Source organism: Rosa rugosa, chromosome 1 (assembly GCF_958449725.1).
Source record: "Rosa rugosa chromosome 1, drRosRugo1.1, whole genome shotgun sequence".
NCBI classification, from domain to species: domain Eukaryota; kingdom Viridiplantae; phylum Streptophyta; class Magnoliopsida; order Rosales; family Rosaceae; genus Rosa; species Rosa rugosa.
In genome coordinates, this window is record NC_084820.1 from 9,797,310 (window position 1) to 9,809,639 (window position 12,330).

At 40.5% G+C, this 12,330-nt stretch overlaps 2 protein-coding genes across 2 annotated transcripts; one reads left to right on the plus strand and one right to left on the minus strand.

Moving 5' to 3' along the window:
* Nucleotides 1-2,405: 2,405 nt before the first annotated feature.
* Nucleotides 2,406-10,544, minus strand: LOC133715883 (DNA-directed RNA polymerase II subunit RPB1-like). The gene is made up of 14 exons (XM_062142576.1): nt 10,271-10,544; nt 9,849-10,112; nt 9,039-9,335; nt 8,788-8,946; nt 8,523-8,684; nt 8,160-8,383; nt 7,926-8,067; nt 7,501-7,836; nt 7,126-7,412; nt 6,514-6,772; nt 3,388-6,434; nt 3,093-3,164; nt 2,933-2,989; nt 2,406-2,763 (listed from the first exon to the last, which is right to left on the minus strand). The coding sequence occupies exons 1-14, from the start codon at nt 10,352-10,354 to the stop codon at nt 2,718-2,720; spliced, it is 5,436 nt and encodes a 1,811-aa protein (XP_061998560.1). The 5' UTR covers nt 10,355-10,544; the 3' UTR covers nt 2,406-2,717.
* A 1,017-nt stretch (nt 10,545-11,561) lies between these two features.
* Nucleotides 11,562-12,076, plus strand: LOC133715916 (uncharacterized). The gene has a single exon (XM_062142617.1). It carries the CDS (start codon nt 11,594-11,596, stop codon nt 11,990-11,992), a length of 399 nt encoding a protein of 132 aa, XP_061998601.1. The 5' UTR covers nt 11,562-11,593; the 3' UTR covers nt 11,993-12,076.
* The last annotated feature ends 254 nt before the right edge of the window (nt 12,077-12,330 follow it).

A 12,330-nucleotide genomic window follows, 5' to 3' on the forward strand; every position in this document is an offset into this window, starting at 1 on the left:
ATGTAATTATATAAATACGACCCTCTAGCTCATTGTAAAAGGTCCCCCGACCAACACAACACAACTCAACTCAAATTCAATACATCAAATTCTCTACAAAATCTTTTCATTTTTTGCTCTAGCCTAGTTAAATTTTTATCGTTGTCTCTATCTTTCCTGCAATTTACTCTTCAGTCTCTTTAAATTTCATGCAATTTAAATTCTCGCATTTAGATTTTTGCTCTTTTACTTTCTGCACTTTACTTTCTGCAATCTATATCAAAAATCACAAAAGAGAAGCAAAGAAAACGCTGAAAGTTCTTGCAACAGAGGCAAGAGAACCTAGTGGCCAAGACGGTTCCTTCCTTGGCCCATAGTCACTTGAAAGAAGTTAGATCACACACATGGAGAATTTCAACATTCGGCCTACATAGTGGCCGAAAATCAAGAAAATATCACAAATTCACATCTGATGTTTTGTGGCTTCCAAAAACATGAGTTTAATGTTGCAAACATAGAGAATTTCAAGTTTGGGATCAAACATCGTTGGCCGCCACCAAATTGTTCACATTAGTTTTTTATGTATTTATTTTTGTTTTTATAATTTTCAGCAAAAAGAGAAAAAAAAAAAAACAAAGAAAATGCTGAAAGTCCTTGCAACAAAGGCAAGAAAACCTAGTGGCCGAGACGGTTTCTTCCTCGGCCCACAGTCACTTGAAAGAAGTTAATCACGCACAAATCATATCAAAACCTTGAATGCTATTAATAGTCAATTGGCCGCGAGTTGGCACACTTGCGCAATTCAGAATGACAATTGGACTTCAGAATGACAATTGGACTTCAGAATGATTTGGGGAGCTAATTCCAAAGCAAAATTTTCAGTGAAATCTGCTTATCTCTGCTTAATTCAACATGAAAACTTTGCTTTATTTCCTTGGGAGTATATTTGGCGATTATCTATCCCTCCCAAATTACGGACTTTCTTTTGGTTGGTTTGTCATGGTAAGCTGCTATCCAATGTAGAAAGGGCTAAGAGACATCTTACTTTTGATCCAAGTTGTTCTTGTTATCCTAATTGTCCAGAAACTTTGCTACATTTGCTTAGAGATTGCCTCATGGCTCAACGTATCTGGATAAGGTTATGTGCTCTGAGTTAATTGCTAGGACTTGGAACCTAGATTGGAATGGCTGGTTGCATGCTAACACTCATTGCAAACTTCGTTGTTATGGTGGTCTAATGTATGTAAATATCTTTATTTTCACATGTTGGTTTATTTGGAAATAGAGATGCAAGAGAATTTTTGATAGTGAGTTTCGGTGTCCTTTTGATCCTGTTACTGTTATTTTGGATACTGTGAATGGGGTTGTGCTCATACCTGTGACACTCATGTTACTGAAAAAGTTGTTGTGACTGTTAAATGGACTAAGCCTCCTCCTGAATGGGTGAAATTGAATGTTGATGGTGCTAGAACTCATAATGGAAGTATTGGAGTTGGGGGGGGGGGGGGGGGGGGGAGGGTTATTAGAGATTGTGATGGTAATTGGATATCTGGTTTCTTTGCTTGCTTAGGGAGTGGTTCTGTTGTTGAGGCAGAAGCTTGGGGTCTCCTGCTAGGTTTAAAGCTCACATGTTCCCTTAAGTGTGCTTCTGTTCTCATTGAATCTGATTTTGAAATTTTAGTTCGAATGCTTAATCAAGGGGTGGATGATCTTCATCCTTTGCATAGTGTGATAAGTAGGTGCAAGTTTCTGCAGAATAAGCTCTCTACGTGTGAAATCTCACATGTGTTTAGAGAGATCAATATGGTGGCTGATATTCTCTCCAAGTCCAGATTGGGGTCTGAGTTTGGAGTGCAGTACTTTCAGCAACCTCCTCCACAAGTTGTGAATGTTGCTCCTGATGACTTGTGTGAAACTGTTAGAACTAGAAATGTAGTTGTTACTTCCTGATTGTTTTATTTGTGTTTGTTCTTTGAGCCTTTTGGCCCCCATATATCCAAAAAAAAAAAAATGTACTTGGAGTTTTAGTTCGAGAGTGGGTATTGTCATTACCCTTAATCACTTTCTTTTTCTCCGTAGTGACTGCTTGTGGCAAGGTCTTTACAAGCCTTGTTTTTGTGAGTTTTTTTTTTGGGCCCAAAGAACAACCCAATTATTACCCAAATTAAAGGCCCATAAAGAAGAATCAGCTCGCTATTCTAAACGCCAAAGCCGCCAACAATCGAGTGACAAGGAAGACCAACTACTCGGAAACAAGTTGCAACGCAGAGCCAAACACCAACCGAACATAAACAGAAGGCGTAGTCCGCCTACCCCAATCTGCAAAGCTAGCCAGCCAACACAAAATCAACCACCACACCGCCGCCTTCCGGTGGCATTCCCCGGAGCAGAGCTCATTAGCTCAAACAGAAAATAGAGTTTACCCTCCCCGAGGTACGTTGGGTTTGATTGTGAATATTATGAACATTTTCTTTAGATTCCAATTCTGATAGTGAGTTGATAGAGATATCAAAACAAATCCAACAGACAGAAAACTAACTCGATCTAAATCAACATAAAACAATTTTCTTGATTGTGAACATTATGAACATTTTCTTTTGATTCAATTATGATAGTGAGTTGATAGAGATATCAAAACAAATCCAATACACAGAAAACTAACTCAATCTAGATCAACATAAAACGATTTTCAATAGCTAGTCTGGTTTACGATTTGATATGCCCGTCGGTCATCCTTCTCAGTCATCCTTTTCGCTATGTCGCAATGAGTACTCACCACTTGGACTGCAGCAGAGGAAATGTGTGAGCATTTCAGCACATTTTAGTTTAATAACGATACAAAAGACATGTACTTTGGGAGAAAAAAAAAAAGAAAAAAAAAAGAAGAAGAAGGGTTTGTGACTTTGTGTGTACCAATTTAGAAAAGTTTATAAGAACCAGTTTAGTAGTCTACCTGTACTGTGGAGAACTTGGGGAATAGTCTGGGCTCACTGCAGAGGTGGTGAATAGGCTGAGCAAGAACAACCAGAAACATTTTTCAAACACAGCAGTAAAAAATAGCTTACAAAACTATAGAGGGTGAGGTCAGAGGTGACTGAACCAATGAAGCTTACCTGATGGGACTGTAAGTGGGGCTCGATGGAGAGTAAGTTGGAGATGTTGGGGAATATGCTAGTGAAGTTGGGCTGCAATAGAACATGAAAAGAAAAAACCACATGAGATTGCCTGAACTTAGATAGGAAAATTATAGTGATTGGAAACAACTAGGATGCAGCAAATCAGCGAGATAGAAAATGTAGATTTGTCAATTGTGTGAGAGTGGAAATAGTTCCACTCATCAGCAGTCAACCAGATTCAGGAACTTTCAAGTCATTAATGAATTTAACTGCAGTTTGCGTAAAAGCTCACCTGTACAGAGATGTCAGGCTATAACTGGGAGAGGTTGGGTTGTAACCTGGAGATGTCAGGCTATCGTATGGGGAGCTAGGGCTGTAGGAGGGTGATGTGGGGCTGTATGATGGGGATGTGGGGCTGTATGATGGCGATGTGGGGCTGTAGGAGGGCGATGTGTGGCTGTATGATGGCGATGTGGGGCTGTAGGAAAGCGAAGTGGGGGTGTATGTGGGGAAAGTCGGGCTGTAGCTTGGAGAGGTCGGGCTGTAGGAGGGTGATGTTGGGGTGTACAAAGGAGAAGTGGGACTATATGCAGGTAAAGTCAGGCCGTAAGGCGGTGGTGTTCGGTCGTATGCAGGTGAAGTTGGGCTATAAGGAGTTGATGTTGGAGAGATAGGGCTATAGTTGGGTGAGGTCGGTGAGTAATATGGACTTGTAGGAGAATAGACAGGACTGGTTGGACTATAACCTGGTGCTGTGAAAGATGGACGTGAAGGAGAATAGGGAGGACTGGTTGGAGTATAACCTGGTGATGTGAAAGATGGACGTGAAGGAGAATAGGGGGGACTGGTTGGACTATAACCTGGTGACGTGGGGCTATAGTATGGGGAGGTGGGACTGTATACAAAGGATGGCGGATAGTAGCCAAGAGATGATGGGATGTTGCCTGGAGATGAAGTAGGAGAAAAGGGAATTCCCCTAACGTATGGAGAAAACTGTGCTGCATCCAACATTGGTGAAAGAGGATTACTGGGACTCGGCAAATAACTAGGAGACAGTATGCTCTCAAGGTATGGAGAATGGGATGGTGTCATGCCGACATCAAGGCCATCCATATAACCAGGTAGCTGCACTTCCATAGCATTTTGTAACATCTCTTCATTCAGATACAGGGCACAGTCTCCAGTGCCAATTGGTGCCAGCTTGCCTAGCATTATGTTTTCTGTTGCACCCCTCAGATGATCTGTTTCTGCAAAAACTGAAGCATCCAGCAGCATGTCCACTGTTTGTTCAAACGAGCATCGCATCATAGGACCAGTGTCCTTTCGATTGATACCATGTCGAGTGATGGCCATCAAGTAGCCACGATAGGTCATGGTATCACAAAGAATGGCCAGGTGCCGGTAATTTACATAGGATCCATCAAATGATATAACATTACGCAACTCATCCAGCAATGCCCGTCGAGCTGCCTCAATCCCAAGAACTTCCATAATTTCATACAAGTCATTGCTTGTTGTCCTCTTGGCATCAACATCCTCATGGCACATGACAGCTAAGAGATTAACACCTTCAGTATCCAGCATCCACTCTTGCTCCGCATTAAACCCTTCATTCTGATCAAACTTGTTAACTTTACCATGCTTTATGAACACTTTTTTAATCTCTGGGATCCCTTGAAGAGCCATTTTTGTAAGCATGTTACTCTCAATCATCTTCAGGAAAACATCATCTTCAGATTGATCATTCAGTTCTTCATGTGGAGCTTCTTCATTCATGAGACGGATTCGTAGTATCAACTTCTCAGAATTGTCATCATTAAAGATGCACTGTATTTTACCACTATATTCACAATTAATCTTCTCAGCAATGTCAGCCATACTCAGTTTCTTATCCACCATCATTTCACGATTCATCTCTATGCGAAGCAACCAAGGTGATATTTTTTCAGGGTTAACCTCTTCATCTGGCATTTCATAGTAAGATTGGACAAATTCAAGATCCTCTTCAATTATTGTGCTCATAGGGTCCGGATCATACCACAATTCTGTAGCTTGAGTAACACTTCCGAGGTTAGTGTATTCCAAAGCACACTGAACATTCTTGGCCTTCTCCTTGGTTTTATTAGCTTCAGGCTTCAAGTAGATAGAGAGAGATGGTGTTTTGATACGCTTAGAGACATCAATAATTTCCTTCAACCTTGGAACACCTAGAGTAACATTCTTTGCACTTACACCGGCATAGTGGAAGGTATTGAGAGTCATCTGAGTGGCAGGCTCGCCAATAGATTGTGCAGCAACAATACCGATCATTTCCCCAGGTGCTACAAGTGATTGCAGGAAGCGTGCCTCTATCTCCCCAATAACCCACTCAAATGCTTCACGAGTAAGCTTGTACTCTTTTAGCACCCTTTTGCTAGCAAAAGTGCTGCGAAGCAAAATGTTGAAAAAGAGTGTAGCATTATTTTGAGCTTCAACACTTAACAAGTCATCACCAGGAACAACCTTCAGCCTCTCTTGAAGATTATCAATAGCTTCTATAATTTCCATTGGTTGCATATCAGAAGTCCTTCGGAAGTCAATTTTGAAAGTTTTTTGTGCATTCCAAATGAGCCTCTTCAGGTTAACAGGCAACGGCGAAGTATTATCACCTGTGACAGCAATCTCTGTGCCAAGTTGAATCCTATCAGCTTCAAGTTTTGAAACTTCAGCGTCCAATGCCCAGCGAAACTCTCCAATAGTTTTTAGATCCTCAACATATTCAGGCAACATATAGTCCGGATTCCAATTTCTATCATCAAACTCAAAAGTGAAAGTCTTGTCAAATTCTGATTTTTTCATCTTTAACGAATCCAGCTTTTGTGATTCTAACCAAACAGCGTCCATTCCATCTTCCCCATAGAGAAACTGTATTACATCCCCCAATGAATTTCTGACAGTCCCATCATATTTAACCATAATATCCTCCATAGCCTTCACCAGTCTCCTCTGGATATACCCAGTCTCAGATGTCTTAACTGCAGTATCAATAATGCCTTCCCTACCACCCATAGCATGAAAATAAAACTCCTGTGGAGTTAATCCACGCAGGTAGGAATTCTCTACAAAGCCACGACTTTCCGGTCCATAATCGTCTTTCGTAAAATGGGGCAAAGTCCGGTCTGTGAATCCATACGGAATTCGCTTACCCTCAACATTCTGCTGTCCCACACAAGCAGTCATCTGCGATATATTGATAAAACTTCCCTTCGATCCGGCTGTGACCATGGCCTTGAGATTGTTACTCTCAGATAAACTCTTTTGGGCACTACTTCCAGCATCATCACGAGCCCTATTCAACACCTGAACAAACAAAACATTTTATACTAAAACAATTCAAAGCTAAACCAGAATAAAGTATGGACAAAACCATGTCAAATACCTGGTTCACTTTGTTTTCAAAGGATTCCATCATAGTTCGTCCTGGTTCAGCCTCCAGTTGCCTGGATTGGGCTTTACTGATAAGTTCTTTCACTTCATTTTTTGCCTTGTAAATAGTTACATTGATCTTTTCCATTGTTGCTGCATCGGCAATTGTATCTCCAATTCCAATGCTAAAACCATCCTGCAACAGCCAGTAATTCACAAGCCACTGGGTATTACTAAGGAATTTGGAGGCTGCATCTGGACCAACCTCTTCCCTGCAGAACAAAAGAATTCAACTCTTCACAAAAGTACTCTTTATCTGTCTGATCTTACTTTTGGTCAATTATATGTTTGCATAAAAGTAAATGCTTATTCTTTAAATCGGTCAAAAATTCAAGTTTGTATCCAGCATGAGCTGTACAGAATACACACCATTGCATGAAAAGAGGGAAAATGCATTTTGCAAAGTAAGAATAAAGGAATCTAGAAGTTTTAGTTGTCATATATTAGGCTTGGATCAATTTTCAGGTCATGTATTTGATTTTTCTAAATAAAACATACACCTCTTTTGGAAAAAAAAACATACAAAAGAATGCATTGCTGAACTAGATAAGGAAAGATTTCATACCATATGACATGTATAAGACTTCCTGTAGAAGTCCCAAGTGCCCTTTTGCAGAGAGTTCCAGAAAGTAACTCCCCTTTTTCTATTCTAACGAAAGTATCACCAGGGGTAATGTTACCCCTTTCTGATTCAGAGTGCCACGCTGAAGTTCTTTGGAGATTTATCTGTTTCGGTATTATAAGATTAAACACCTGTTTCCCAGTCCAAAGAGGTCGTGGCTTCAATATTGCAGGAGCAGGCACTTTCCCGTCAAAATCCTCCCACCACATCAAGATGTTCATAAAAACGTCCTGAAATGATGCACTAGGATAAGACTACTAAATAAGAAAAACATGACAGAGGGCAGGCAAAATATGAAAATAAAAATTATCACTGTACCTTCTCTATGAAGGTATCCCTTTTTGTGATTTTTCGAGCACCTAACAGTGTATCTTGGACGATTCCCATTACAGGCCGGTTTGACTGAGGGGAAACAATGCATTTGGGCACCATCATGAGCTCCAGAGCTTCTGCCCTAGTTTCAAATGACTGAGGAACATGGACGTTCATTTCATCCCCATCAAAATCAGCATTGTAAGGTGAAGTGACAGATAAGTTCAAGCGAAGAGTTGAGTATGGCATGATCTTGATTCTATGCCCCATGAATGACATTTTATGGAGACTAGGCTGACGATTTAAGAGGACAATGTCTCCATCCTTTAGATGACGCTCCACCTGCAGCCAAAATAGTAGAAGTTCAGATGTTTTCTTCAAGAAAAAGAGAAAAACCCGAAACCAAATTTGTCAGTGTAAAAGAGCTATGCCTTATAACCAAGCTCCAAATGACGATCACTATCTTTCTTCACGTAACGAAGATCGAGTCTTTGGCCATCATCTCGTATGATGTACTTTGCACCAGTTAGTCCAGGTGGGGGATGTGGCCCATACTCAACAAGCTCCTTCAACCTTTTTGTTTGGTAAAAGATTCCATTAACATAAACTACAGAGAAATATAAAGTATAAAGGCAAAATATAAAAAAAAGTGACAAAAAGATTACCCTTCTTTATTAAATGGAGTCACAGTCTCTGTGTATGTGAGATTCATAGCAATGCTCCATGGTACTCCTAATTGATCAAGGCTAAGGTTCGGATCTGGTGTAATAACTGTCCGTGCTGAGAAATCGACTCTCTTCCCCATCAAGTTTCCTCTAATCCGGCCATGCTTTGCCTTAAGCCTACAACATATTGATTTAATGGGCCTCTTTGTCGATCCATGAGCAGCCTATTCAGTAGAAGATAAGTTTCAGCATATGCATATTGCACAGCAATATAAGATTACCAGAAGTGCATGTGTCTGTTCATGTAAATAACATTATAATGTATATAAATAACATGTAATGTATAGAAGGCAAGGACGTTACCTTTGGAAGTCCAGGCAAGCTGTTGTCAAAATATGTGGATATGTAGTATTGCAAGATTTGTGTAAACTGTGAAATGATATGGGCAGCTGAACCATGTTTTTCCTGTTTCCTCAAATTCTCGTTGTGGCGAATAATCATGGACAACTGATGTGTTAAATCATCCTGGAATCAATAAAAACATAAAGTCAGTGATAACCTAGAAAAGCAACATGCTACTTGTCTTCTAAAGAGAAAGAAGAAACAAACAGTAACAAAAGCGACGTGCCTCACTCATGGCAGAGCTGCTCATCATCACCGGGGGTCTCACAGCTGGTGGAGGAATAGGAAGAACTTGTAAAATCATCCAATCTGGTCGAGCATATTCAGGGTTCAGTCCCAACAATTGGCAGTCCTCATCACTTATCCTCTTTAATAAGCTAAGAACCTAAAACAAATTTCGACATTGTGTTAGCATCGTTTGACAAGTTGATCCAGTAGAATGAAGAATGGGTGTATTTGAAATTTTGTATCTGTCACCTTTTCTGCAGTAAGGATTTGTTTCCTTTCCACTGGTTCAGGAAGCTGTTCCTCATCATATTGTTTCCTTTGTGATTTGTACTCTGCAACCAGTTCCAAATCAGCCATAGAGAACTTGGGCTGCTGAGCACCACAGCCACCCCGACTTTGCTTTACATGTTGACCGGATTTTGAGCCTTGCAGATCAATTTCATCACCACCTTCACACCTGGTCTTGTTTTTGCATGCATCCACAAACTTTTTTAGCCTATCTTTAGGCTTCTTGATTCTCAAAGCTTGTTTAAACTTAACATCTTCCTGTAGAAATGATAATATTAGTTGGTTAATGTAACACTTCATATTTATGTGATACTAATTATTTCGCTCAAATTAATAATCCAGCAGAAATAATGCAATGTTAGTACACACCAACAATACCAAAGAAAGATTATTGTTCTATCAAAAAACTGCATGCCTGTTGTGGAAAGAAAGCCTCACCATAAATTCATTAGCCAAGATAAAGACCCCAGTAGAGAACATAAAAATGAACACTTTCATTGCTAATAGTCTATTTCATTTCAGAAATGAAACACACAACTAAAGCATTGCCTCTCTGAACCACCCCTACACACCACTGAACACAGAAAGATGCACAATCCTGAAAGAGTACCAAGCTTACTAATGCAATGTTAGTACACACCAACAAAACTTTGTGCTCGTAAAGCAATGTTAGTACACACAACAAAGCTGTGGCTGTAAAATTCAATCAAACACCGCGATAAACTATCCTGCATTCCCTAAAAATTACACAAAATGAAGGCTAGTAAGGACCTCATCGAGTAGAAGTTTGGAGCAATTGAAGCAAACGCAGCGCATTACAGACAGCACAGTCTTCATAAACCCGAAGTGAAACACAGGCTTGGCGAGCTCAATGTGGCCGAAATGGCCCGGGCACTCGCTCAAGTTATTGGCACAAGTCTCACACCTGTTGTGCCTGTCAATCGGACCAAGCCGAGGATCACTCAAGCCGCCTCTCACCGGCTTCCCTTTCAGCATTGAACGGCCATCCTCGACCTCCAGCACCGACATTTGCCTCTGCACACAAAACACAGACAAATGCTTCAGGCTTCCCTCCGATCACAAATCACCACTACTCTCTACTCACACAAACGGTATCAAAAAATCTCCGGTTTCCTTTTTCGAAACACAGAATCAGAAAAGGAAAACGAGAGAACAGTGAGAAGAAGAATTACGATCTCGCCGGGGCTGAGGATGCCGAACTGGACGGAGCTCGGCGTCGCAACCTCCAGAGGCGAGTACGGGAACCGGAAATCCATGGCGGTGGTCTCCGATTACGGGTTTGGAAACCCTAGGTTTTTTTTCAGATTGAAATTCAGTGAAGCTTTTTAGTCGTTTTAGTTAGTTTTATGAGTGTTCGTTTATCTTTATGGCGGTTAAATTTTGATTTTCTGTTTATGGCGGAAGGTGTGAGAGAGATCGAAGAGCTTCGCCTCCCTCTGAGTCTCTGTGAGGACTTCTCCAAACCAAAGAGGCACAAGGGTAAGAGGGGGTATTTATAGTGGGAATAGGGGAAGTTGCGGGGTTGTGGAAAGACCAAAGTGCCCTCTGAGATCGAGCGAAGCTTCCTGAGCTCCACCGACCATACACGTGTCGCCCAAGCCAAATCGAACCTGATTTTTTTATATATAATTTGAAGCAAGCTATGTGTACTAATTTAAAAAAAAATGTTCGTCATTTATAACATTAGTAAAAGCAATGTTATCTTATGATCATTTCAGACACAAGAATCTCCAAAGTAGTATTAACACATACGTTATGACTGTTGTGCTTCAATTAAAATTGTTTGGGGCTAGTGTGTTGATTTATCTAAATGGGCTGCCTATTGGACTCAGATAGGGTCATCTTGTAAATGGGTATTTAGAGTTGATTGCATAGATAATCCATTGTAAGAGCTATAAGTGAATATGGATGAAATCTTTTAATTTTCTTTATTTTATTGCATTATTTTATAGGCTTGCTTCAAATAAGTGAGTATGACATGTTGAATGAATTGTCCTATCATATGTATCACCGTGGTGGTTTATTCATCACAACTTATTGTTTATCTGTAGATGGTAGTAGAGTGATATGTAATGGTCATTCTGACCTTACCTTTATTAATAAAAGTCGCTATGACGTTTACTTCAAAAAATCAATTATCAGTCATGATATTTCTTGCACATAGTAGTATAAAAATTAACAAGGAATGCCATAGATTAATAGTCTATACAACCTTAATTAACAGGCTTACACGACCTAATCTGACTTTAGAATCAAAGATTAGAAAACTTGGTTACAAGTTCTTTGCTTGCAAGAAAGGTCGGGTTGTAATTCCCAATTGGATCAACCCGCCCATAACGGAATAAATAATAAATAAAACGCGCCAAGTCAAGCCGCCCTTTTTCATCAAAGAGAGAATTCCAGATCCCCCGCCACGTCACCAAACGCGCTTTTGGGAAAAGTTCCATATTAAAAGCCAAACGCGAAAGCGAATACCCCAATCGCCAAAATCCAAAATGACTTCTTCATCTTCATCTTCTCCGGTCTACACCTGCACGGAGTGCGGAGCAAACCTGAACCTGAACGCAGCCTATCTCTACCCGCCGGACGTTTACTTCGAGGCCGGCAACAAGAAAACGCTGTCGTTTTCGGGGATCGACACGACCAAGTTCAGGTTCGAGAAGGAGGACAAGATCATGCCCTTCTGGGAGACCCGAAACTATTGGGGGATCCAACGGACGAGGACCAAGATCAAGTGCAACGGATGTGGGCGGCTGGTCGGACACGTGTACGACGATGGGCCGCCGATGATGGTGGGGAATGGGCAGTATGGGTTCGGGCCCAGCCAGGTTATTCCCAGAGCGGCTAGGTACAGGTTCAAGATCAAGGCCTTACGGGTTTCGTCTCAGACTTAATTAGTTGGAACATTTGTGTAATCGGATCATTTTACTGTAAAGAGTGACATTTTTAGTTTAATGAATAATACCACAAATTCTGTACTGGTGATTTTTTTTTTTCTGAATTTTGGAGAGTTGGTAAGATTGAGGGTCAACTGTAAACTAAAATCAAATGAAGCGAAAAAACAAACTTGCCTAAATTTCTAGCATCTCATTGAAACTTTGATTTCAAATTAGCGGTGGCAAACGTGTGTTTACATTTGGAGTAATTGTATTTGATCTCAATGTTAATCAATAATCATGTTGTCTCGACCTGTTTAATAACACGACATTTTAAAAGTAATTCAAGAAAGTTT

Bases quoted from the DNA above. Each gene is read 5' to 3' on its own strand.
- LOC133715883 (XM_062142576.1), bottom strand. From the start codon at position 10,354: ATGGATTTCCGGTTCCCGTACTCGCCTCTGGAGGTTGCGACGCCGAGC. The intron at 8,068-8,159 runs GTAATCTTTTTG...CCAAACAAAAAG, and splicing joins ACTCCATTTAATAAAGAAGG to GTTGAAGGAGCTTGTTGAGT. The intron at 7,413-7,500 runs GTACAGTGATAA...GCATCATTTCAG, and splicing joins GGGATACCTTCATAGAGAAG to GACGTTTTTATGAACATCTT.
- LOC133715916 (XM_062142617.1), top strand. From the start codon at position 11,594: ATGACTTCTTCATCTTCATCTTCTCCGGTCTACACCTGCACGGAGTGC.